The sequence below is a fragment of the Narcine bancroftii genome, unplaced genomic scaffold, assembly GCF_036971445.1.
Source record: "Narcine bancroftii isolate sNarBan1 unplaced genomic scaffold, sNarBan1.hap1 Scaffold_582, whole genome shotgun sequence".
NCBI classification, from domain to species: Eukaryota; Metazoa; Chordata; class Chondrichthyes; order Torpediniformes; family Narcinidae; genus Narcine; species Narcine bancroftii.
The window spans coordinates 15,838-41,555 of record NW_027212114.1 but is presented as its reverse complement, the minus strand read 5'-3'; the positions used below and the strand labels follow the sequence as shown (position 1 = coordinate 41,555).

General features: G+C 40.0%; 1 protein-coding gene across 1 annotated transcript; it reads right to left on the bottom strand.

Annotated features, from left to right (window-relative positions):
• Window positions 1-4: 4 nt before the first annotated feature.
• Window positions 5-24,767, bottom strand: LOC138751003 (centriole and centriolar satellite protein OFD1-like; the record flags this gene model as incomplete). Its single annotated transcript, XM_069913105.1, has 6 exons — window positions 5-28; window positions 2,926-3,042; window positions 13,498-13,592; window positions 16,725-16,872; window positions 19,729-20,349; window positions 24,656-24,767. Coding segments are annotated over 6 exons (1,117 nt in total), but the record flags the coding sequence as incomplete, so codon positions are not given.
• Between the last annotated feature and the right edge of the window lie 951 nt (window positions 24,768-25,718).

Genomic DNA, 25,718 nt, shown 5'->3' with positions numbered 1-25,718 from the left:
TCCTCCTCATCAATCCATTTCAATTTACCTATACATCATCAAATTCTTATTAGGAGCCACTCAGATGGATCACTTTATTTTCTCAATATGACTTTGGAGTTATTATATCCAATAGAAGAGAAGTTTTGTTGCCACCAAAATAAATCTCATAACAAGTCTTGAAACAAAAGTTTTTAAAAAATGGTTAGTTTCAGTTTCTTCAAACCCGGTTTTGATTTTTTTTTGTCAGCTGTTGTTCCATTTAAAGCACATTTCTACTAAAATCTCATGAGCACGTACTTCTTCCTTGCCTTTGAAAAGCACAAATGTTTGAAATTTAATGCAGGTGAGTTTGAAATAATGTGGTCGATTACAAACACCCGAGGTGAACTCATGCTTGCACTCCTCTAATTTACAATGTTTCCAAAAATAGTTTTCTGCTAGCACAAGGTGCCAAATCATACCAGGAAAACTCTGAACCAAAAACCATTGGCTTGAAGAATGCCACCATAAAAGCAATTGCACATGGAGGTGAGGGAATGGTGAACCCTGAAGGGTGTGTTCCAATGTGTTTTGGATTTTGTCACTTCACGCTTATTGTTATGCGGAGATACAAAATAACAGAGCCACATCTCCAAGTGAAACATGGCTCTGAATGTTACTTAAAAGACTTCTTAACTTTGGACAACAGTAGAAGATAGAAATCTGAAATAAAAATAGCAAATTTAGAAATACTCAGATCAGATGGCATTTGCAGAGGAAAACAAAGTTTACATTTTTGGACAATTTTCAAAACAAAATGTTAAAAATATTGATCTTATATGCTGTGAACTAGAAAAACACCCAATCAATTCAAATTTTCATTTTGGGATCTGGATGATTCCACAAATCCAACATCCAATTTCCTATCTTTAGTTCAATTCGAGAAGATAATGGTGAGTTGCCTTTTTGATTGTTATTGGTCCTCTTGGTGAAGACATTCCCAGCGTTTTTGAGGAGGGAATTCCAGTATTCGGATCCATTAACAATTACAGACCGGCTATATATTTCAAAGTGCACAACTGGGAAGGACAGTTGCAAGTAATGCCAGAGCCCCTGTGCTTGCAGCACGTGCCCTGCTTGCTGGTAGAAGTTGCAGTTTTGAAATATGCCCTCACCTTTTCTTCAAACCCCTTTCAGGAGTGCAAGGAAATTAGCAGCATTAATAGGTTCTTGCTCCAATTTAGCAGGAAAGGAGATGAGAGTGCAGCCTAAGGACGCACAAGAGACTCCAGTTTTTTTTTAGAAATCTGCTGGAGGAACTCAGCAGGTCTATCAGTAACAGTTGAATGTTGTTTTGGGTTTGATTAAAACCTTGTCTTAAAAAGGGTTCCAGCCCAAAACATTAACCATTGTTTTGCTCAGCTCACTGATTTTCTCCAGCAATTTTTTTCCTGCTTTGAAAGTGAAAGATTTGCTGTTGGGTGTATCTGACAGAGCTGACCAAAAGATTAATTACGCCTTACATTAAAGAGTGAGCACAGCAGATAGCCAAGCTTCAAAACTTTCTTCCTGTTAAATTGATAGCTCATAATAATGACTCGCCATATCCACTTTTAATGCATTGAAGAAAAAAATGGCATAATGATTGGCATGATCAGTGCTGCTAGGGTACACAAATTTCCTTTTGTCACGTATTATTTTATCAAGACTCCATTCTTATATCATTTTTGTTATCGAAACATTGCAGTTATCATATTCCTTGATCTTCATTATGCAATGCAAGAGTACTGCATCTAATGTTTTCATTCTGCAAGATGCTGCCCTCCACTTTTAAATTTAACAATCTCAGATAGAGATTCTATTCCTATTCCCGTCTTCTCCAGACCAATCTGTTACTACTTTTCCAATTGCCTTCTTAATCTTGCCACATCATTCCTTTGTCATTTAATCTCTCCTTTCTTCCATCATTTCTCAGATCTTAGGACTTTTCTTCTCCGGCTCCTAAATTTTTATTTACCCTCAGCTCTTTACAGTTTTGGTGAAAGGCTAATGACTGGAAATGTTTATTCTTTCTCTTTCAGTCGATGCCTGCTAATCTGCTGCAATTTCCAGAACTTCTTGTTTCCATTTCTAGCACCTACAGAATTTTGCTTTCCTTTTGTTAATTTGATAGTTACATGCTACTCTGGCTTTATGCAGCCTGTACCCCCAAACTCTTTTGAAAGTTAGTATTATTTCTTAGATTAAATTTGGGAAAAAATGGGGAGTACCTATGTTCACTTGAATCTGAGATCTATTTACAGTGGACTAGTGGAACAATGGCGGATTATTGTCTTTGGAACATTTTAACAGCAAATTTCCAATAATAATGATAATCTCTCAAAAGTCAAATCATTAAAATGTAATTAGTATGAAAATGTATCTGTAAATACACTATTTAACAATGTAGCCCTGCAACCAAAGGACTAAGCATTGAGAATGTGCTTGATCCTTCCACTGTATCCACTCAAAGCAAGATTCAAATGCTAAACAATTATGGCACAAATTTGGATATATTACAACTGTTGCGCTATTTCTTCACAGTGCTTTGGTATACGCTATAGAGGTACTGTACGTATGCACAAGTTGGTTAGTAAAATACACCAAGCTGATCCAGTTAAAGCTGTCCAGTTTTCAGAATTCCAATTGCATTCTGCCTTTACAAACCTGAGCAGTGAATCTACTCCATGCAAAATGATTTCCTGTACTAGATATGGAAAATATCTAGATATAAGAGTATCAAATACATAAGAATTGAGAATATTCATCACATGTGACAATACATTTTTAATAGTACTGCTAATTAATGATAAAAATGGGAATAAACTTCAATGCTCAAATCTAAACATAACTGTCTACCACTTTACCAAAGATCAATTAATGGCCTATACTCATACACAGATCACATGATGGCAGGAAACTCACATGCATCTGCTGGAGAGGAAATTATTTCTTGGTCTAGTGATAAAACAGAGCCTTTATTCTCATTTTCCTCTGAGCACTGGGATAAATTCTTGTTAAGCATTGAAACACTTTCTTGCACTGTAAGAAAGAAACAAAGGTCCTTTGTTTAACTTCTAACGCAAACTCAAAAGCAAAAATCGTAAAATATAAATTTCTGATCAGATTGTTTAACCATTAAATACTTATTTATCAGTCCTTTCTCAAATAAGAAAAACTCATCAAAAATATTAACTGCCTGGGAAAGTAGAAAATATAATGTACTCTTTAACTAATGTAAATATCCCTGGACATCTGTCTTGGAAGTCCCTAGAGAAAAGCATTTCCTATTAATTAATCTCAAATGTCAGCTAGTTTATTTCAACAGTGGCACATCTGTGTTTGCCTTAATTTTTTTTCTTTAAAATGTTAAATCTACAAGGGTCACCCCTGAAACTTTAGTGAGAATGACCAGATTGTCAGGAGGCTGCTTGGTGGAACCATAACCTTCTCAGACATTAGGGCATCCCAACCTTCACTGAGTAAGTATTCCCAATTCCTTACCAGCTGTTTGATGAGGTCATGAACAGCTGCAAACATGCTATTTCATAGGGTAGAATACCAGAGGGAAAATTTATGTCAAATGAATACAGTAACTGCTACCCAGAGTCCCTAGTCATCAATGTTAAAGGAGGAAGAGTGATGGTGGGAAGCAGCAATAGGGATCCAGAAAAATGGGGGAAAGGGCAGATTTTTTTTTCCTGCTGGACCGACACAAAAGACTAAATTACCTTAAGATTTTGCTTTATCTCTATGTCTCACTCAATTTCCATTTTAAGTTTAGACATACAGCACCGTAACAGGCCAATTTGGCCCCATGAGTCCGTGCTTCCCAATTTACACCCCATTAACCTACACCCTAGTACATTTTTGAATGGTGGAAGGAAATTGGAATCACCGGAGAAAACCCACGCAGACTTGGGGAGAACGTACAAACACCCTACGGGCAGCGCAGGATCCAATCGCTGGCGGTGTAAAGGCTTTGCTCCTCTATTTAAAGATTGTTAAAATAATTCAAACAAGTCATACAATTAGTACATTATCATTGATAATTCATGACAAATGAAAAAGATTGAATTTCAGCTATGGCATGATTACAGTGAAACCCAGATTTAATGTGAATTTGGATATAACGCGCTGAGTCATTGGACTCCTTAATGTCCATGTTTCGTTCTTTGAGATAGGACGTTAAGCGAGCAAATTTTAAAAGATGCAGTACCAGGGATGGCCACCCTGTGGCGCAGCAGATATTTAGAAGTGGGGTGTCTAAATGATTAAGGTAAGAGGTGAGTGCTGCTGCAAACTGAGGGAGTGGTGGGGTTCATGCTATGATTGATCTGTGCATATATTGTACACAGTAGTGAAATCCCAATTTAGCATAACCCTACTTTTTTCACAATCTGATTTTTTGGGACCCGAACTAATGAGGTTCCATTGAATCTCACTGAACACAATCAGTTAAATGGGAAAGAAAACTCAGAGAACAGTGACAAAAATCACTAAGCAAAATCATTGGATTGTGTTGTTCTGTGTTAGTGACTCCTGAATGATGAGTAACAGGGTAACATGGTTGGCGTAGCGGTTAGCGCAATGTCTTTACAGCACCAGCGATCGGGACTGGAGTTCGAATCCCACACGGTCTGTCAGGAGACACCCCGTGTCTGCATGGGTTTTCCTTGGGGGCTCTGGTTACCTCCTACATTTAAAACATACAGGGGAGTTGTAGGTTTACTGAGTGTAAATTGAATGGCATGGACTCGTGGGCCGAAATGGCCTGTTACTGAACTGTATGTCTAAAATAATACGCAAGGGAACTCTACACCCATGAATTGATTGAAAACACAATTTTTCACAAAAACTAACAACTTAGGCCTGAATTACAAGATAGCAAATATAGCATTGATTTTTCTTTCTTTGGCTTGGCTTCGCGGACGAAGATTTATGGAGGGGTAATGTCCACGTCAACTGCAGGCTTGTTTGTAGCTGACAAGTCCGAAGCGGGACAGGCAGACACGGTTGCAGTGGAAAATTGGTTGGTTGGGGTTGGGTGTTGGGTTTTTCCTCCTTTGTCTTTTGTCAGTGAGGTGGGCTCTGCGGTCTTCTTCAAAGGAGGTTGCTGCCCGCCGAACTGTGAGGCGCCAAGATGCACAGTTTGAGGCGATATCAGCCCACTGGCGGTGGTCAATGTGGCAGGCACCAAGAGATTTCTTTAGGCAGTCCTTGTACCTCTTCTTTGGTAGCATCAATGTAATCCCTATATCAATAAGACTATTTGGAAATAAAGAAGGAAAGACCAATATTGGCCGTGCCATTGGAGTTGATAATAATCTATTCAATTGACATGTACAATTGGCCCACTATGGCTTTGTTAGGAATGTTCATACACAACTATCAGTCAAGTTGGGGAATCTGTGATTTGAAAATAGTTTTGGCTAATTTTCAAGGTGATGTGTATTGATGGCATTTGTTAGATTTTATGTTTCAAATGAAATTATTAGCCTAAAAGATTCTGGTCATATCTTATAAAGCATGAAGCAAAACTTCAATAAGGAACAGCAGAATTAGCAAGATTTCAGTGACAAACAATGAGAACGAGAAGCATTCCTTGAATAAGGTATATCAGCTGATGAGAGGGTAACAGTATACTGTGCAAGAGAACCAAATGTAGAAAAGGGAAGATACTTGTAGTAGAGTCCTGCCTAAAAGCTTTTAGACAGAAGCAACATTATGGCTATTTGGGTAATATTAGCAGCCAGTTATTGACTGTGAATGAATTCAATGGATGGAAGATTATGGGATTACAGAAGAAGATCATGGAAAAGGATGCAGTGAATAACCAGTTACTGCCGGAATTAGCAGAGTGCTACAGGTGAGAAAAGATAAAAAGGTACAAAAAAATATTGTTTTACATTTACACTGTAAGGTAAATGATAACCCAAAACTATGAAGAATGTCAGGGGAATGCAAGAGGAGGAGATCCAGGCCAGATAAAGCGCAGCGAGAGACAGGAAGAATTTAAATGTAATATTTCAATTCTCAAAAAACAAAATCTTCTGGGAGATCATACCGAGTGCAAAAGGTAAATTGCAGAAGGCAGGACTGCCAGTAGAAAGGAATGTTGTTTAATGATGCTGACTCAAAAGTCCCTGGAATAAAGCGAGAATGATGAATCTTCACATGATAATGTATTTATAGTGGATATCTCCCAACCACTCCACCCCAATCCCATCTACAGTATTCTTGTTCTTTGGCTTGGCTTCGCGGACGAAGATTTATGGAGGGGGTAAAAAGTCCACGTCAGCTGCAGGCTCGTTTGTGGCTGACAAGTCCGATGCGGGACAAGCAGACACGGTTGCAGCGGTTGCAGGGGAAAATTGGTTGGTTGGGGTTGGGTGTTGGGTTTTTCCTCCTTTGCCTTTTGTCAGTGAGGTGGGCTCTGCGGTCTTCTTCAAAGGAGGCTGCTGCCCGCCAAACTGTGAGGCGCCAAGATGCACGGTTTGAGGCGTTATCAGCCCACTGGCGGTGGTCAATGTGGCAGGCACCAAGAGATTTCTTTAGGCAGTCCTTGTACCTTTTCTTTGGTGCACCTCTGTCACGGTGGCCAGTGGAGAGCTCGCCATATAACACGATCTTGGGAAGGCGATGGTCCTCCATTCTGGAGAGGTGACCCATCCAGCGCAGCTGGATCTTCAGCAGCGTGGACTCGATGCTGTCGACCTCTGCCATCTCGAGTACTTCGACGTTAGGGATGAAAGCGCTCCAATGGATGTTGAGGATGGAGCGGAGACAACGCTGGTGGAAGCGTTCTAGGAGCCGTAGGTGGTGCCGGTAGAGGACCCATGATTCGGAGCCGAACAGGAGTGTGGGTATGACAACGGCTCTGTATACGCTTATCTTTGTGAGGTTTTTCAGTTGGTTGTTTTTCCAGACTCTTTTGTGTAGTCTTCCAAAGGCGCTATTTGCCTTGGCGAGTCTGTTGTCTATCTCATTGTCGATCCTTGCATCTGATGAAATGGTACAGCCGAGATAGGTAAACTGGTTGACCGTTTTGAGTTTTCTGTGCCCGATGGAGATGTGGGGGGGCTGGTAGTCATGGTGGGGAGCTGGCTGATGGAGGACCTCAGTTTTCTTCAGGCTGACTTCCAGGCCAAACATTTTGGCAGTTTCCGCAAAGCAGGACGTCAAGCGCTGAAGAGCTGGCTCTGAATGGGCAACTAAAGCGGCATCGTCTGCAAAGAGTAGTTCACGGACAAGTTTCTCTTGTGTCTTGGTGTGAGCTTGCAGGCGCCTCAGATTGAAGAGACTGCCATCCGTGCGGTACCGGATGTAAACAGCGTCTTCATTGTTGGGGTCTTTCATGGCTTGGTTCAGCATCATGCTGAAGAAGATTGAAAAGAGGGTTGGTGCGAGAACACAGCCTTGCTTCACGCCATTGTTAATGGAGAAGGGTTCATTGTTAATGGAGAAGGGTTCAGTATTACAGTGTAGGCAAATGGAGTATCCATCCACCACACATGAAGTACATGCCACATTTCAAATATGCTCCAGGCATCCAACTGGGGCACTAAAATGGATCAAAGGCATCATATACCAGACTTCAAAAGCAAAAGTTTGCAAAGAAACAAGCTTAACTAACTCAGAAGCAATTGCCCACGTTGATACTTCTGGCTGTAAAAACTCAACAGAATTCAGGAATGTGACAAGGAGGAGAGAACTAAAGTGAATCTTTATGCTTTAGCACCATAGGCTTTTGGGATTTTGCTTACAGTTACAAAAAGAGGGACTACACTCCAAGGTCTACAGGACCATTTCCCAAGATCAGTGAGAAAAAGTGCTGGAAGACCATTTGAAGAAATGGACAAAACTAGTCAGAAACCAGGAGAAAATCTCCAAATATTAGCAATCCCTATATAAATGAGCTCAGTGAGAAACAATGAGAAACAGATTACAAGAATACTCCAAAATTAGTTGTTTCAAAAACCTTAATTATGCAGTGCCTCACAAAAAAGGAGCAAAGACCAAGTATGGTTTGATGCTGAGGACATGAATAATTTAGTTGGGGTCCCCACAAGCTGTTTTGTCTCCAATTTGGAGACATTGTCAAGCTAATGAATCCAAGGATACAAAAAGCTGTTTGTTGCTAAACCATCCACTGAAACAGTAAATTCTGGTTCATAAAAATGACAAAGAAAACAAGAATCAATCCAAGGGGGAGAAATACATCTCTGCTGCTCTGTAGAGGCACTTTGCCAGGGACTGTCAAATGTCAGTGCAATATCAGATCTATGGAAATACAAATGCAAGAGAAGTCCCTTTGTGCTCTGTAGCCTCACCGATGAGATAATCCACCTGTTAATAAAGGCAATTTAGTATTTTGCTAAGTCAGGAAGAGACCAGATGTGTGTGACAACCAGCATTCCTTCTGTTAGACTAATCAGTAATAAGGAGGTCAGGTCTAGCCTAAATAACAGTGTTCTCTTGGAATATAATAATTGGGAAAGACTGCATTAAAAAAAAAACTACAGAGGGAATGTCAAGAGAATACTTACACAGTGAAGCTCATTTTCTCCATGTCCTTTGGAATTCCTCATATTTAATTTGGCTCCTTGGCCTGTGATATTGTGGTAACTTGGCATAAAAATTTAGAAATTGAATCCCTTTATCCATTAACTCTATGAACGTACAATCAGGGTGTTTGTAGCTTCAGTTCTTGGGTTTTGTAAGTAACAGGAATGTACAAGGCAGAGAAAACCTGGAGAGAATTATTCCATCAGGGGTTTCAGGCCTCTGGTCTTTCCTGCGATGAACTGGTTATTCATGAAATCTTATCAAGGAATATAATGCCCATGGCATAAATTACTTGGAAAAGTGAAAAGAGGGAAATGGACTCCGAACAGCAAAATCCTTTAAAAGAAATTAGGTTTGAACTACTACTACTGATGCCCAGCTTAATGAAGTCCTCCTGCAAATGACACATGGCAAGCCGATGCTGGTGGAATCCACCTCACGAATGTTAACAGTAATTGAGCAACACATGTTGGCAGTGTCTTGAGCTGTGAAAGGTTTTAAACTATTTACTGGATGACAATAATGACACTACAGATTGGTTGTTGCATGGCAGACAATAAATTGGGTACAGATTCGGAAGTGGACACATCATCATCTGGAACCAACCTGAAGGAGGAGCAGTTAACCCATTGGCAGCGTTAGAAGTTGTAGCCATTGCATTCCTTCTCATTAACATGTGTTCATATTCTGCATTAGTGTGCATCTCTTATATGGAATATTTAGTGTTTCAAAAGGCAGTTTAAAATCAGTAAATGAAAAATTGCTGGTAGGCCCCAGTATCAAAACGATATCTCAGAACTTGATATTTAAAGGTTTAATGACCAGAGTAAAGAAAATAATTGTACAGAGATAAAACAGAAAAGAAGATGAATTCTTGGAGCATAGGACAGAAAGGTGTTTTCTGGGACCCATTTAAGTAATGACTCAAAAATAAATTGCCAGTCAGGGAGGATATAGTCAAACTCACTGATCCTGATAAAAATACATATGAAAAATGCAACGATTCCTGTGGTATTCACGGATAATGAACATCAAATACATATTGAAGGGCAAAAGAGCCATTTGAATAGAATTATAAAGGAGGGACTGTTAGTTAAAGGAAATAGCTGGGTAAGATCAGAGGCGCGCTGAAAGGAATTCATGAATAAGGTCATGAAGATCCAGTTGTGAGTATCCAGAGCCTGGGTCACCTAGGGAAGTGAGTAGAAAAGTTTGGGTGGTGGTCTTGTTTGAAAGACGTGCAAGTATTGGACAACTTTCCATAGTTCAGCATCTGGCTCACAAAGCTCTGATCGGCTCCAGAGAAGTGACATGATGCAATTAAAATAACATTATTAATTTATATTAAGCTTTAGTTTTCCTTAAAAAAAAACAATAGCAATATATTGATGAGGTGGATTCAAAAAGAAACTTCCACAAGGAGCCAACAGGAGGCCAAAGGTGTTGAGAGAGTTGATTGGTCTGTGCATAGGGGATAGATGCCTTCGTGAGACAAGATGCTGAAATATCTCCCTAAAAGTTTATTAATCATAAAGAATGGAATAATTCACAACCAGATATTTGAATAAAGGGCACTTTCAGATAGTACATTTACTTTGTAAGTAAAACAATAAACGATTAAATACTTTTGTATTTGAGGTCAGAGCATGGAAATCATCCGGCTGAGAACTCTTAAACAGAACACTACTCATCAATGTAATCTGAGAGCATGAAGCAAGGACTAATTGTACCTCCCATATACTTCTTGACAAGAGCCCAGGTGATAAATGGGTGAATGTGATACAATTATTCATTGTTTCTTCTGTTCATGGGAAGTGGCCATGACTGATACACAGATACTGGAAGGAGAAGGAAGTTCTTAGGAGGATGTTAAAATGACTCTACAAAAGGACTGTGGAAAGAGATGATGAAACAATCAAATGCCAAACTTGCAAATGACACAATATCAACATTATCAATTATAGGGAAACACTTCATGGCACAGGATGATCAATCATTTGTTCAAGATTGTTCGAAAGACATCACGAAATGATAAAATGACTATATGCAGACTCCAATAAAACAGGGAAATCCCAAGAAATACTTCAAGTACATAGAGGAAGACCTGTCCTTGTGGAATGCTTTTGTCAGGCCTGATCAATAAACCATTTTTATTGATTAAGATTTATTCAGTTCCAAGCAGACATATCTATGAACTGTACAATAATGTGAGGTTTTGTATCAAGTCCATGGTAATAAAACATCAAGGAAATTTTTTTCCTGCATGAGTTATATCCAGCAGGATATTAAATGGATCAACTTGAAAACAGCAACTCATACATATGGCTGCTCTTCATAGACCACATCTCAGCCTTCTACACCATTATTTCCTCAGTTCTGGTCAACAAGCTTCAAACCCTGGACCTCTGCACCTCACTTTGCAACTGGATCTTCCACTTCCTAACAAGAAGATCACAGTCAGTATGAATTGATAACAACGTTTCTTCCTCACTGACTTCCAACACAAGTGCACCTCAGGATGAATGCTTATCCCATTGCTCTACTCATTATACACCCATGAATGTGTAGCCAGGTACAATTCCAATGCTATCTACAAATTTACTGATGACACCACAGTTGTCAGCAGAATCACAAATGGCAACGAGGAAGAGTACAGGAGGGAGATAGATCAGCTCGTTGAGTGGTGTCACAATAGCAACCTTGCACTCAACATTAGCAAAATCAAGTAGATGATTGTGAACTTCAGGAGAACACCATCCAGTCATCATCGAGGCCTCAGTAATGGAGAGGGTCAAGAACTTCAAATTCATTGGTGTCGACATCTACGAGGATCTGTCCTGGAGCCTCCATGTTGATGAAATCATGATGAAGGCTTGCCAGCGGCTATACTTTGTGAGGTGTTTGAGGAGTAAAACATGAAAGTCTGCAAACTCCACGGTGGAGAAACTCAGCAGGGCAACAGTGTACTTTATAGAGCACATGTTTGAAGAGATTCAGTAATGTCACCGAAGATTCTCACAAACGTCTATAGGTCTACCATAGAGAACATTCAGGCTAGTTGCATCACTATCTGATGCGGAGGTGCCAACGTTCAGGACAAGAATGAACACCAGAGGGTTGTTAACGCGGCCTGTGACTCCATGGGAGTCACTCCATCGAGTACATCTACAAGAGGTGGTGTCTTAATAAAGCAGCCTCTATCCTCAAGGACCCCCACCACCCAGGCCATACCCTTTTCACTCTGCTACCATCAGGAAAAGGGTACAGGAGCCTGAAGATGAGGACTCAGCAGAACAAGGACAGCCGAGCTGAGATTCTAAACTGGAGAAAGTCCAATTTTGTGGAAATGAGAAAGGCTCTAGGAAGAGTGGATTGGGATAAGTTGTTTTCTGGCAAGGATGTGTTTAGTAAGTGAAAGGTCTTCAAAGGCAAAATTTTGAGAGTGCAGAGTTTGCATGTTCCTGTCAAAATTAAAGATAAAGTTAACAGGCACAGGGAACCTTGGTTTTTGAGGGATATTAGCAATCTGGTTCAGAAGAAGAGAGGTGTACAGCAGGTTATAGACAACAAGAAGCAAATGAGGCACTAGAAAAGTATAGAAAATACTTAAGAAAGAAATAAGGAAGGTTAAAAGAAGACACAAGGTTGCTTTGGCAGATAATGTGAAGGTAAACCTGAAAGAGTGAAAATGATAGTAAGGGACAAAATTGGTCCCCGAGAACAAGGGTTCCCAACCTTTTTTTACCTCTGTACCCCTTGGGCATTTTTATAGGTTTCCTTGTACCCCTAAAAATTAAGGATCAAAAAAAATATGACATTGTGCAATCTGACTGCTCATTACAACACCTTGTATTGTACAGTAGTGGTTATTCTCTCAGACCCAATGTACCCCCTGAAAAGTGCAAATGTACCACTGGGGGTACATGTACCCTGGTTGGGAACCCCTGCCCTAGAAGATCAGAGTGGTTGTCTATGTGTGGAGCTTCACAAGATGTGGACGATTTTAAAGTTTTTTTGCATCCGTATTTACTGGCAGAGTATAAGGGAGACAAGCAGTAGTGGCATGGAAAATAAAGATTAAAGAAGAGGAGGGGTTTGCTGCCTTATAGCGAAGAAAGGTAGATAAATCTCTTGGGCCTGACATGATATTCCCTCGGACCTTGAGGGAGACTAGTGTAGAAATTGCAGGGGCCCTGGCAGAAATATTTGAAATGGTGCCAGAGGATTGGAGGGTACCTCATGTTGTTCCGTTGTTTAAAAAAGGCTCCAAAAATAAACCAGGAAATTACAGGCCATTGAGCCTGAAGTCAGTAGTAGGTAAATTATTGGAGGATGTTCTGAGAGATCGGATATACAAATATTTGAACAGCCAAGGCCAGTCAGCATGGTTTTGTGCATAGAAGGTCATGTTTAACGAATCATATAGTTTTTCGAGGAGGTTACCAAGAAAGTAGATGAAGGAAAGGCTGTGGATGTTGTCTACAGATCCACATCAAGTCAACACAGAACACATTTGCTCTGGTTTCAGTCTTTAGTTTCCTTGTAATTTCACAAGACATTCCAATGTAATCCTTCCAATTTTACAACATTTCACAAACTGGTGGAAATTATTATTGTCACACTCTCCTCCCTTTCCCAACAATTTTAAAACCCAATAGCAGACTATAGTATGCAGTTATCCAGTTCTTCGAAAACACAAGTGAAAGTCTGATTACACTAAGTTTAGATAATTCACCTGGGTTCCTTTTGTATTTCTATTGAATAATCACAATTTGAAATATTAATCATTATTTGGTGTTTTTAAATTGTTACCTGATCAGATACACATTTCCAGAACTTATATTATAGATTCAGCATTCCGTATTTTTTTATTTGTAAAATTCTACAAACAAGTCAGGACAACAGTCCACAACCATTTATTTAACTTACTGATTCCACAATGATCATCTGGTTGATCAAGAAGTTGTTCAAACGGAATTGTTGAAGACATAGGCACAGGATTATCAATCTGATTATTTTCTGACCTGCAAGTTAATTAAAAAGAAAAATAAAACATGGAAAATACTCGCTACTATTAAAGTAGAAATATGTCCTACTGCCGATAGCTCTGTAGAGGATTTAAACTGCCTAATAAAAAACTGCAGTGTTTATTTAAAATCCTGGGACAGTGGGGTCTGGGTCCAAGATGGTGGCGGCTATATTTCACAGCGGTCTCAAGGGGTTGCAAACTAGTGCACGCACCAGTAACGGTGAAAAAAACACCATTGAGAAGGAGAAGCAGAGGAGAGGACCCCAAGGATGATGATCATAGTGGTGGACCAGTGAGGGGCTCTGTGGCTGGAGGACACATACAGGCAATGAACCTTTGGTGACTTGCAGGCTAGCAAACCACACAGGCTGTGGACTGCTGGTAACTTGAGGTCAAAGGATTCACTCCAGGCTGTAGGAGACTGGCTCATGAGAACCAGGCATCAGGACTGGGATTCAAAAGGATGCTGAGACCCCTGGGAGTTGAAGGCTTCCCCATCATGTCACAAGCTTGGATCTGGGCTTGGGTTGCCGATGGTTTGAACTAAACTGGAGTCTTCTGCAGCTGCAGAGGCTGTGGGAGCACTGGAGGCAAATCCAAGGACACTCCATGACTCCTGGGGGGGTGGTGGGGGGGCAGGAGGACAACTTTCTTTTGTTTCTCTTTCTCTGACTGTAAGGGGCACTCGGTGAACCTTTGTCTGCCTTATGGCAATTTTGTGGAAGATTACATTTCTGTTTTATTATATGACAATAAATAGTATCTAAACTAATGCAATCTTGGAAATAGTCTACTGCCTCCTTTTCCTTTAAAATGTGAATTCAGATTTATAAATTATTGTTCTGCTTGATATACGCTGGAAATATCTTCAGGGATGCAAACATCATTATAGTGCAACACCAAACAGAAAGTATCTGCAATGTCTCTTTAAAGGTCAGATTTCCTGGTCGTCAGAAATGGTTGTGGAATAAAGAAGACACCTGCAAAGACTACCCTTTAGTTATGCAAATGAAAGTGCAGCTGTGAAGGGTTCAAAGTATAAAATGCCAAAATATTTTAATTTTGAATGTTGTAAAACTGCTTGGAGTTATTAAAGTGTACACTAAGAATGAAAGGATCGTACGGAAATAAACATAATTTTAATTCCTATCGAGCCTAAGATTCCAATCTTCGCTACTTTTACACAAGAGGCTTTCAGTTAAAGAAATCAGATGCCTGCCGACAAGTTAAGAATAGGAGACAACAGAGGGGATAAGCAGCTGCTGCCATCATCATGCAGTTCCAAGAAATTATCACATAAACATGCATCAGCAGATGCTCAGAAGCAGGAGCCCATGATAAAAGTGCATTTATAGAAATGAACATAATGTGTATGATAAAAATATGTGGGGTAACTAGTATGGAAATATAAGTTTTATTCTTTACCAAATGACACCAATACTCAAGCAAAGGCTATTTGCTCACAATAGCACGCACAAATGTCTTTTATTTTCTTTTTTGTACCACTCATATCAAATTTAGTGCTGTGAATGAGATGCGAATACGGAAGGCTTTCTTACTGACAACATTGGGAAAATAGTCCCTGCTGCATTTGTTAACAGCTGAAGACATAGTCTACAGGCACTGCTTACAGTTCACTGCCATCAATCCCCTTACTTTTAGTACTGCCACTTTGTCTTCTGATCTTTCTCCTTCCATTCAATCAATCGACTCCAACTTGGTTCAGTGAAAAAGAAATTTTGAGAAATTCACTGGAGTTGTTTAAGGATGTAACAAATGATGTAGATAGAAAGAAACATGTAGATATGGTGTAATAGGATTTTCCAAAGATATTTGGTTGGATGCCACATAAAAAATTACTTAACAAAATAAAAATTAGAGTAATGCAAGAACCTAGACAAGGGATTGACTAACTAACAGAAAACAGGGTAGCAAGATAAATGGAACATTTTCAAATTCACGCACAGGAACATGCAAGATGCCATTCAGGTAAATGAGGCGTTCTCATCGGTTGCAATCAATATTGTGGAAAAGGCACCTCAGCTCAAGTCTTCCATGCTATGTTCCATTCTAGGTTAGTTCCATTTGCCTGCATTAGGTCTCTATTGTTTTAAATCCTTCACATCCATGTATCTGTTTAAATATCTTTTGAATGCATGTCTATCCAAATGGAAAAACAGGCTCTTTGGTCCAACTTGTCTATTCTGACCAAGCTAATCCCATTTGGCTGCATTAACATCACACGAACACACACAGAAAGGAGATAGGAGTACAACGTGGAAAAATGAAAGGTCATCCACTTTGGAAAACTGGGAAAACAATTATTTAAATACAAGGATTAGAAAATGCAGCAATCCAAAGCTATCTCAGAGTAACAAATGTACAAAGCACAAAGGGGCACTATGCAGAAATAACAAGTAATTAAAGGAGTTAATTAAATATGGTCTTCTGTTCAAAGATATGGATATGGAGAATAAAAATAGGGACATCTTGATACAACCTTACAGGCACTGGAGAGAAAAAAACATGGAATATTTTGTGCTGTACTGGTCTTTATTTAAGGAAGAATTTATTTGTATTGGAGGCAGTGAACAGAAGTTCATGAATTCTCAGACAAAGGGTTGACACGAAGAAAGGTTGAGATGGTTCAGTCTTTACCCATTAGATTTTAGAAGAATGAAACATGACCTTATTGAAACATGAAACATTCTGAAGTGGATGCCTAACAGATGTTCTCCTAGCATCAGCATCTAGAACACAAGGGGGCAGTAACCCATTTCAGATGGACAGAGCAAGGAATTTCTTTTCCCAGAGCCTTATGACCCTTTGGCATTCTCCACTCCAGACAGCTGTGGAAGCAAATATTGGATATATTCAAGGCAGATGATAGATTTGATAGAAAACACTGGAAAGTAGAATTGCAGCCATGATTGGATCAACTATGATGTTATGAATGGCTGAGAAGACTCGAGAATTGCACAAGTCACATCTTCCTTTGTTTCTCATGTTCCTTTTGGGTTTTTTTTCTTCCAACTTTGTTTAGTTTTAAAACAGAATTGTGATTCACTTGTCTTATACTACAGAATAATTTACAAAAAGACCAGAAATATCTATTCTGGATTTTTACCTTCCATCAGCTCCACAGATGTTAGATGAAGGACAGTTCGCAGTATTGGCAACTTGAAAGACACAGGATTGTACCTCACTTGTTGTTGTTGTTGGGGGGTGATGTTCTGATATACTAGGAACAGTGATGAGAAATGACCCACCCTCACCTTTTTAGAAAAAAAAGTAACCTTTATTAGTACACATCCAGTTGTTAATGACTATTTCTAAAATTCTACTTTATGAATTATACTAATTATACTTAAAACATTTAAAATATTAAAATAATACTTCTCTTTCATTCAAAATATAACCTATTCAAAAAAAGTCTAAATTTGGAAGATAATCTACAAACAAGCAGTCTGAATTTTATTTTATTCTAATAGTGTTTTTATTGGTGGACGGTCAAGGTTCCAAAGGATATGATAATACTGTCACAATTATCAGCGCTGGTTTTCCCATAAAATAGAAATGCTGGAAATATTCAGCCGGTCTAGTGAGAGAAAGAGAATAGGTTTCAGATCAATCGTCTTTCTGATACAAGATCCTCAACCCAAATCATTGTTTTTCTCACCACAGATTGTGTTTGACCCATTGAGCATTACCAGCTTTTTCTGTCCTGTCTGCAGATTTTCAACATCTCCAGTCTTTTACGCAAGTTGTTTGTGAAGTTGTTGTCCTTGCTTATGGGAGAAACCGTGAATGTTATGTGTTGTTTGTTATTGCAAAGTACCCATGATCGAATAGTCTCCAACAAGTTTTCATTATTTTTCCCCAAAATATCCAGAATATTGCTAATCAACTTTAAAACACACTTGTCATAGTTAAATGGGTTTCACTATTTCTCAGATAGACCACATTGAAAAAGAGAGCCATTTATCTAAAATTTATTGATGGAACAGACAATTCAGAACAAAAGAACAACTATTCTATTTCTTGTGATTTAATTTTAAAAAGTGGAGGGAGGGTCAGAGAGAATGCTGGTTAATTAAAATTAATAACTTTTTATTTTAAATTAAAAATTTCAAGATCTGGATGTTACTGTCATTTATTTAATTGTCCTTAATTGTCCTTAAAAAGGTGGTGGTGGTGAGCCACTGCAGTTTTTCTGGTGAAGGTATTCCTACAGTGCTGTTGGGTATGGCATTTGAAGCACTGATAATGCATTTCCAAATCAGAAAGGTGAGCAATTTGTAGGATTTACTTATTGGTGCCGTATAAAACACGCAAGTCTGCAGGTATCGTGGTTGAAGTAAAATCACAATGCTCTCAGCAGGTCAAACAGTGTACTTTATCTTTGGCTTGGCTTCGCGGACGAAGATTTATGGAGGGGGTAAAAAGTCCACGTCAGCTGCAGACTCGTTTGTGGCTGACAAGTCCGATGCGGGACAGGCAGACACGGTTGCAGCGGCTGCAGGGGAAAATTGGTTGGTTGGGGATGGGTGTTGGGTTTTTCCTCCTTTGCCTTTTGTCAGTGAGGTAGGCTCTGCGGTCTTCTTCAAAGGAGGTTGCTGCCCGCCAAACTGTGAGGCGCCAAGATGCACGTTGAGGCGATATCAGCCCACTGGCGGTGGTCAATGTGGCAGGCACCAAGAGATTTCTTTAGGCAGTCCTTGTACCTTTTCTTTGGTGCACCTCTGTCACGGTGGCCAGTGGAGAGCTCGCCATATAACACGATCTTGGGAAGGCGATGGTCCTCCATTCTGGAGACGTGACCCATCCAGCGCAGCTGGATCTTCAGCAGCGTGGACTCGATGCTGTCGACCTCTGCCATCTCGAGTACTTCGACGTTAGGGATGTAAGCGCTCCAATGGATGTTGAGGATGGAGCGGAGACAACGCTGGTGGAAGCGTTCTAGGAGCCGTAGGTGGTGCCGGTAGAGGACCCATGATTCGGAGCCGAACAGGAGTGTGGGTATGACAACGGCTCTGTATACGCTTATCTTTGTGAGGTTTTTCAGTTGGTTGTTTTTCCAGAGATAAACATACATAACGAATGTTTCGGGCTTGAGCCCTTCATCAAGGTATGATGAAATGTAGGCAGATGCCTGAACAAAATGGTGGTGGGAGAGGAGCACAGGCAGGTGGTGATAGGGTGGAGTGGGGGGGGGGGGGCGGTCACACCAGCAAACAGGGAGATGGGGGGGTGGGAAGGGTCTGTGAATGGAGAAAACAAAGGGAATGGGAATGGAGGGAGCAAGGAGAGTAGGCTAGCAGAAACTAGAGAAGTGATTGTTAATGCCACCTGGTTGGAGAGTGCCCAGACAGAAAATTAAGTGTTGCTCCTCCAATTTGCGGGTAGTCTTGCTTGGACATGTCTGTCCATGGCCTCATGTACTGTCCAACCAAGACCACCTATAAATTAATTTTCCGTCTGGGCACTCTCCAACTGGATTTCTCCTAGCCTACTTTCTATTCTCTCTCCCTCCTCATTCCCTTTGTCTTCTTTCCTTCAGTTCTCCATCCCCTTCCTTCTCCATTCACAGAGCCTTCCACCCTCCCCCCATTTGCTGGTGCTCCCCCCATTTTCTGGTGTGACCTCCCTTATCCACCTCCTGCCTGTAGACCTGTGCTCCTCCCCCTACCATTTTGTTTTGGCACCTGCCTACATTTTGTCATACCTTGAGGAAGGGCTCAAGCCCGAAACATTGGTTATGTATCTATCTTTGCTACATGAAGTACACTGTTTGACCTGCTGAATTTCTACAGTATTATGTTTTTACTGCTATAGATTACAGATGTTGTCAGACTGGATCAGGTAACTGCAGTGCATTTAGTAGATGGTTCATCCTGCAGTCATTGTTCATGCGGTGACAGGAATGAATAATTAGGGTGATTGATTGAGTCAATCAAATCAGCAGCTTTGGGTGTTGACAAGGTGACACAACTGCTATGTCACAGCTCCACCAACTAAAGTTGGATCCTGACCTCCTCTGCTGTAGGAACTTTGCACCATCTTTCTGTGACCTCAGGTATCTTGCTCATGACAAATAAAGTAATAATATTACACCTATTAATGAATCCTACCTTCTGAAGTCTTCATGCACGTGTCATAGTCATGTTTTTGTTTTACAGGCATGGAAGAACTATATTTTGGGGATGCGAGCACATGAACAGAGGGAGTTTGGTAATCTTCAACTATATTTATTGGTTGATGGCTTTCTTCAGATACTTGGTGTCCTGCTGAGATCTTTGACTGTTCAGAAGTAAGGAGATAGTCAGCAAATGTTACTCTAGGTTGCTGGATGGATGAAATTTTACTCAAAATACTATTAATTGGCAAAGGGGAGAATGCGCAAGTCTCTGAACTCTTTTGAACAGCAGATTGAATAACTCTGTTTTGGTAGTTTCTATAGGCTTCCTCTAGGTTTTCAGACTCTTTTTCTAGCTCCCTTATTCGGGCCTTGGCTCCAGCCACAAAATCTTGGTCTGAATCTGAAGAAGAACTTGGTGTTCCAATATATTTGGAGTAGTTCACATTTGTACTGGAACTTGGATAAAAGAAGCGTTCTTCAAATATTGCCCGTCTCCTGGGTAAGCCAGGATCTAGGCAAATATCTGGAGGTAAAATCCTGTCTGTAATGAAGTCAATGGTTGACCGATCAATCTGTGAAGGTTTGGGATTACGATATACTTCATTCTCTAAAGCTGCAAGAAGAAAATCAAAACATACAAAAAGCAAAATTAAAGAGGGACAAAATACCCAAAATACATTAATAGTTCACAATCCTTTGTGGACAAATTTATCCAGAAATTACAATGTAGAAGTTGTTACTTGGATGACTGAGGAAAACTTTGACAATAAATCTGAAATTTGAAAAATCTAAGAACAATTCGCCCACAAAGTACATGCATGAAATCACATGCAACCCTGAGATAATTTTTCCTGCAGGCGACGCCAAATTACCACTTATTGGTAGTACAAAAAAAGCTGTACACAGCATATTCGTGTAAACAAATAAAGAACTGTAAACAGATAATGAATGTAAACAAACTGACTATATAATTCAGAGAGAATTTTAAAAATCAATTAAGTGCAGAAGAGTTCTTAAATAAGTCCCTGATGGAGTTTGTCGTTGAGGAGTCTGATGATAGAGGGATAGCAGCTGTTCCTGAACCTAGAGGTGCAAAACTTGTGGCACCAATACCTCTTTCCTGATGGCATTAGCAAGAACAGAGTATGTTCTGGATGGAGTGGATCCTTGATGATTGCTGTTGCTCTCCAACAGCAGCTTCCCCTGTAGATGGTCTCAGTGGTGGGGAGGGTTTTTCATGTGATGTCCTGGGTTCTGCTCACTACCTCTTGGAGGGCTTTATGGTCCCAGACCATGATACAGCCGGTCAGCACAATTTCTAAGGTTTCTGGTGTCATACCAAACCTCCGCAAACTTCTGAGGAAGTAGAGGCGCTGACGTGCTTTCTTCATGATGCCATTAGCATGTTGGGTCCAGGAAAGATCTCCAAAACAGTAACTCCCAAGGACTTAAATTTGCTCACTTTCTTTACCTCTGATCCCCCAATGATCACTGGATCATACATCTCTGGTTTTCCCTTTCTGAAGTCAACAATCAGCCTCTTAGTTTTGGTAATATTGAGTTCAAGGTTGTTGTTGGTGGACCAATCAGCCAAGTTTTCAATCTCCCTCTTGTATGTTGACTCATCACCTTTCTTTATACAACTCACTACAGTGGAATCATCGACAAATTTGTTAAAGGTGTTATTGTCATATTGAGCCACACAATCGTACATGTGAAGTGCATAGAGCAGGGGGCTAAGAACGCAGCTCTGTGGTGCTCCGGTACTGATGGAGATTGCGGAGATGTTTTTACCAATCCTCTGATTGTGATCTGGGGGTGAGGAAATCTACGATCTAATTACCAGTGGGGCGTTAACTCCCAGGTCTTGGAGTTTGCTGATCAGTTTTGAGGGGATTATGGTGTTAAATGGTAAGCTTTAGTTGATAAAGAGCATCCTGATGTTTGTATCTTTACTGTCCAGGTGTTCCAGGGCTTTGTGTAGAGACAGTGAGATGGCATCCGCCATAGACCTGTTGCTGCTACGATGGGCGAACTGGAATGTATCCACGTCACTGCTCAGACAGGAGCTGATCTCCTTCAACCCCAGTCTTTCAATACAGTTCATCAATGTTGATGCAAGTGCTACTGGTCGATAGTCAATAAGGCAGGTTACCCAACTCTTCTTGGGCACTGGTATGAATGATGCCTATTTGAAACAGGTGGGCACCATGCCCTTCTGCAGTGAGATGTTGAAGATATCTGTGAATACGTTGTTCAGTAGGTCAGCACAGATTGTTAATACTCGGCCAGATACTCCATCTGGGCCCTTTCTTTGAATTAACTCTCCTGAAGGCAGGACGTTCGTCATCCTCAGATACGGGCACGATGAGATCATTGGGGACGTGGTGGGGGGGAGGGTTCTTTACTGTTACTGTCATCAAAACAGGCATGGAGTTCCTCTGCTACTTCACCAGATTTGCCTGTGTGGCATTTTGGCCCTGCCACAGCTGTTGGGTGTCCCTTGTTTCCTTTTTCATCCAGAGCCTAGGCCTCTTATTTCGCTGTGGATTATTTTGCTCCAGAAGGTTCTTTTGAAGAAGCCTTGGAAAGTTACTAACCCACACCCTGCATTGGGAGCTGTAAGAAGTAATATTCAGGCACTCAGTATCCACCCTGTTCAACAGGCTTCAAAACTGAAATGCTGAAAAATTATTTTACACAGGCTAAGGTTTTTGCATTGCATGTGAATATTCTTACCCAAAGTGTCATTTATAAGCTCTATTGGCTGGATGATGCCCCAGTCAAAAAGGTGATTAGTTTAGCCCACTTCTAGCATGCAACTATTTGTGAATGGTGAAAATCTTGGGGTGGGGGAGGGGGGGAAGGGAGAAAGGAATCATTCAATCCCCATTGAGGAAAGTGATGAGACTTGTTCTTATTGAAGATAGCTATTATCTGGCACTTCAGAGACATGAAAGTCACTCAAGTCCCAGCTTGAAAACTGTCCACATCTCGCACAATTTTATTATCTGACAAGTTGCATAATGGAACAAAACAATTTACAATCACCAGACACTTCTATTTTGACCTTATGTTGCACAGAAACAGCTGAACTACTTGGGTCTAGGACCTGAAGAACTCTTGGAATGTTGCCTTAGGGTTAATTATCAACTAAAAACTACATCCAACTTTGTGCTAGCTATGATATCACACAAGACAAACCAAACATGGTCTACCAATCAGGTATGTCTACCACATTTTAAAAAAAAAATTAAATTTTAATTCAATTTAGACATATGGCAGTGACAAGCTATTTCGGCCACGTCCATGCTGCCCAATTTACACCCCCAGTACGTTTCAAATAGTGGGAGGAAACCAGAGCCTCCAGGGAAAGCCCACACAGACACGAGGAGAACATACAAACTCCCTACAGACAACACAAGATTCAAACCTGGGTCCCGATCGCTGGTGCTGTAAAGGCGTTGCATTAACCACCTCACCAACCGTGCCACCATGTCTGCTCCATTTTAGTGTTTAAAAAAAATACCTCAGAAATGAATACATCCAATACCTGATGATCCACCATCCTCAGCTAAAGGGTAATAAAAATATACATCCCTCTGAGTCAAGAAATTTCTCCTAATGACATTTTTTTAAAAAAACTAAAGACAACGTCACCCAGTTCCATACCATCCAGCCAGAGGAAAAAGCCTCTCAGCATCCACCCTGTTAATCATTCTTAGAAACATCAGGGATCATGCAGGAAAGCTCAACGAGAATCCATTTTTTTTTAATCCAATCATTAACAAGAACAGCATTGACTGTGTAAATGCAACCCACAAATTCATACCAGATTTTATGTTCACATGTGCAGAGACATCAATTATGCAACATTATTTTGCACTTTTTAAGCCTGCAAATGCTGTTGATCATCTTTCTCACAAAAGGAAATGTTCACCAACTTCAAGGCCTCCCTTAGCTCAAGGATGGCACAGTTGGTGCAGTGGTTAGCACAACACCTTTACAGTGCCAGTGGGAACGGGGTTTGAATCCCGCACCGTCTGTAAGGAGTTTGTACGTTCTCCCCATGTCTGCGTGAGTTTTCCCTGGAGGATCCAATTTCCTTCCACCGTTTGAAATGTACTGGGGGTGTAGGTTAAGTGGGTGTAAATTGGGCAGCATGGACTCAAGGCCAAAATGGTCTGTGACCCTAACCCCACCAAATTGCATGTCTAAATTTAAATTTTTTAAAAAGCACTTGGGAGCTCGAGGCATCGATCTTCTTGTAGAAAGGCCTACTTTTCTGAATTTCTACAATATCTATTTCTAAGGAATAAATCCCCCTAGTTTTCTACCCATTTACCTTCAAAGCCAGATCATCTGAACAATCCCCAAATCACTTTCATGCAATGCTGTCCTTCTCGACTGATGAAGGCAAGGCCTATTATATACTACTCTTATTATACGGTGGTTGTGCCGTACATAGATTTTAATAAGGTGCTTGATAAGGTCCCCCACTTAAAACAATGGAGGGATGGGTCAGTAAGTTTGAAGATGATGCAAAGCCTGAAGGTATTGTGAATAGTGTTAAAGGAGGTTATAGGTTACAACAGGATAAAGACAGGATGCAAAGTTGGGCAGAGAAGTGGCAGATCAAGTACAATCCGAATAAGTGTAAAGTGATGCACTTTGGAAGGAATTAATTCAGTAATACCTGGGGTTTGCTGGCTTCATTTATCTGCGCATGAAGATCCCAGATCATTAACCCAATCTTCTCCGGAAACTGCAGGAATTTCCACTCACTCATCATACAGTTGTTATGTATCACCAACAGCTCTACCACTATTCAGGAAAACCACTGACAATGTTGAAATAGCCATGCGAAATGTCCAATTTGTGCAGTGGACAGTTTCAAGTAATGTTGCAAAACAACGTACCTATCTGTGTCTGTCGCAGTTGAAGTTTCAAATCATCAACTTTCCCATTCAGCCTTCTGGTTTGATCTTCGAATTCTAAAAGTTGGCTTCTCACTTGTGCACAGCGCTCCACCTGCAGCAAAAATGATCGAACAAATTTTTGCAAAAGCCCAACTCACAATTAACTGTCCATTTTGTCTTTCTGCTATCCCTTTTTTCAAATTTGTATCATTACAAATCAATTGTACTATTTGTTTTTAAAAAATGAGACATGGAAAGAGAATTTGGAATTCCAGTTACAACAGCACAAATATATTTGAACATTAAACTTTGCACATTTACATTAAAAGCCATGCCATACTTATTATGGAACACACACAAATGTCAAATATCTTATGTAAAGATGTACATATAGATTTGTCTACTTGTTGCAATTGATATTAATGCAAAATGTACAATATATTTCTAAATTTTATAAATGAAACAATCATGTCCAAAATTTTCGGATGTTCTCACCATACTTATTATGGAACACACACAAATGTCAAATATCTTATGTAAAGATGTACATATAATTTGTCTACTTGTTGCAATTGATATTAATGCAAAATGTACAATATATTTCTAAATTTTATAAATGAAACAATCATGTCCAAAATTTTCGGATGTTCTCACCATACTTATTATGGAACACACACAAATGACAAATATCCTATGTAAAGATGTACATAAAGATGTGTCTATTTGTTGCATTTGATATTAATGTAAAATGTACAATATATTTGTACATTTTATAAATGAAACAATGATATCCAAAATTTTAGGATGTTCTCAGGTTCTTAAAATACTTTATGGCTATTTAAATCAGTTCAGGATTTTTTGCTCAACATCCAAACTCCAAAATGGTTTGGAGTTTGGGTCAAAATTTAAAATACAATAAATTTAACCGATTAGCTCTGGTTGTATTTCAGCATTGAGTGACTGATAATGGATCTTTCTTAGTGTGAAATGCAATAATGATTATTTTAGGGTTGCTTCAAGTCACTGAAGAAAATTGAGCAAGCAGTTCCTAATCTGAGGTGTG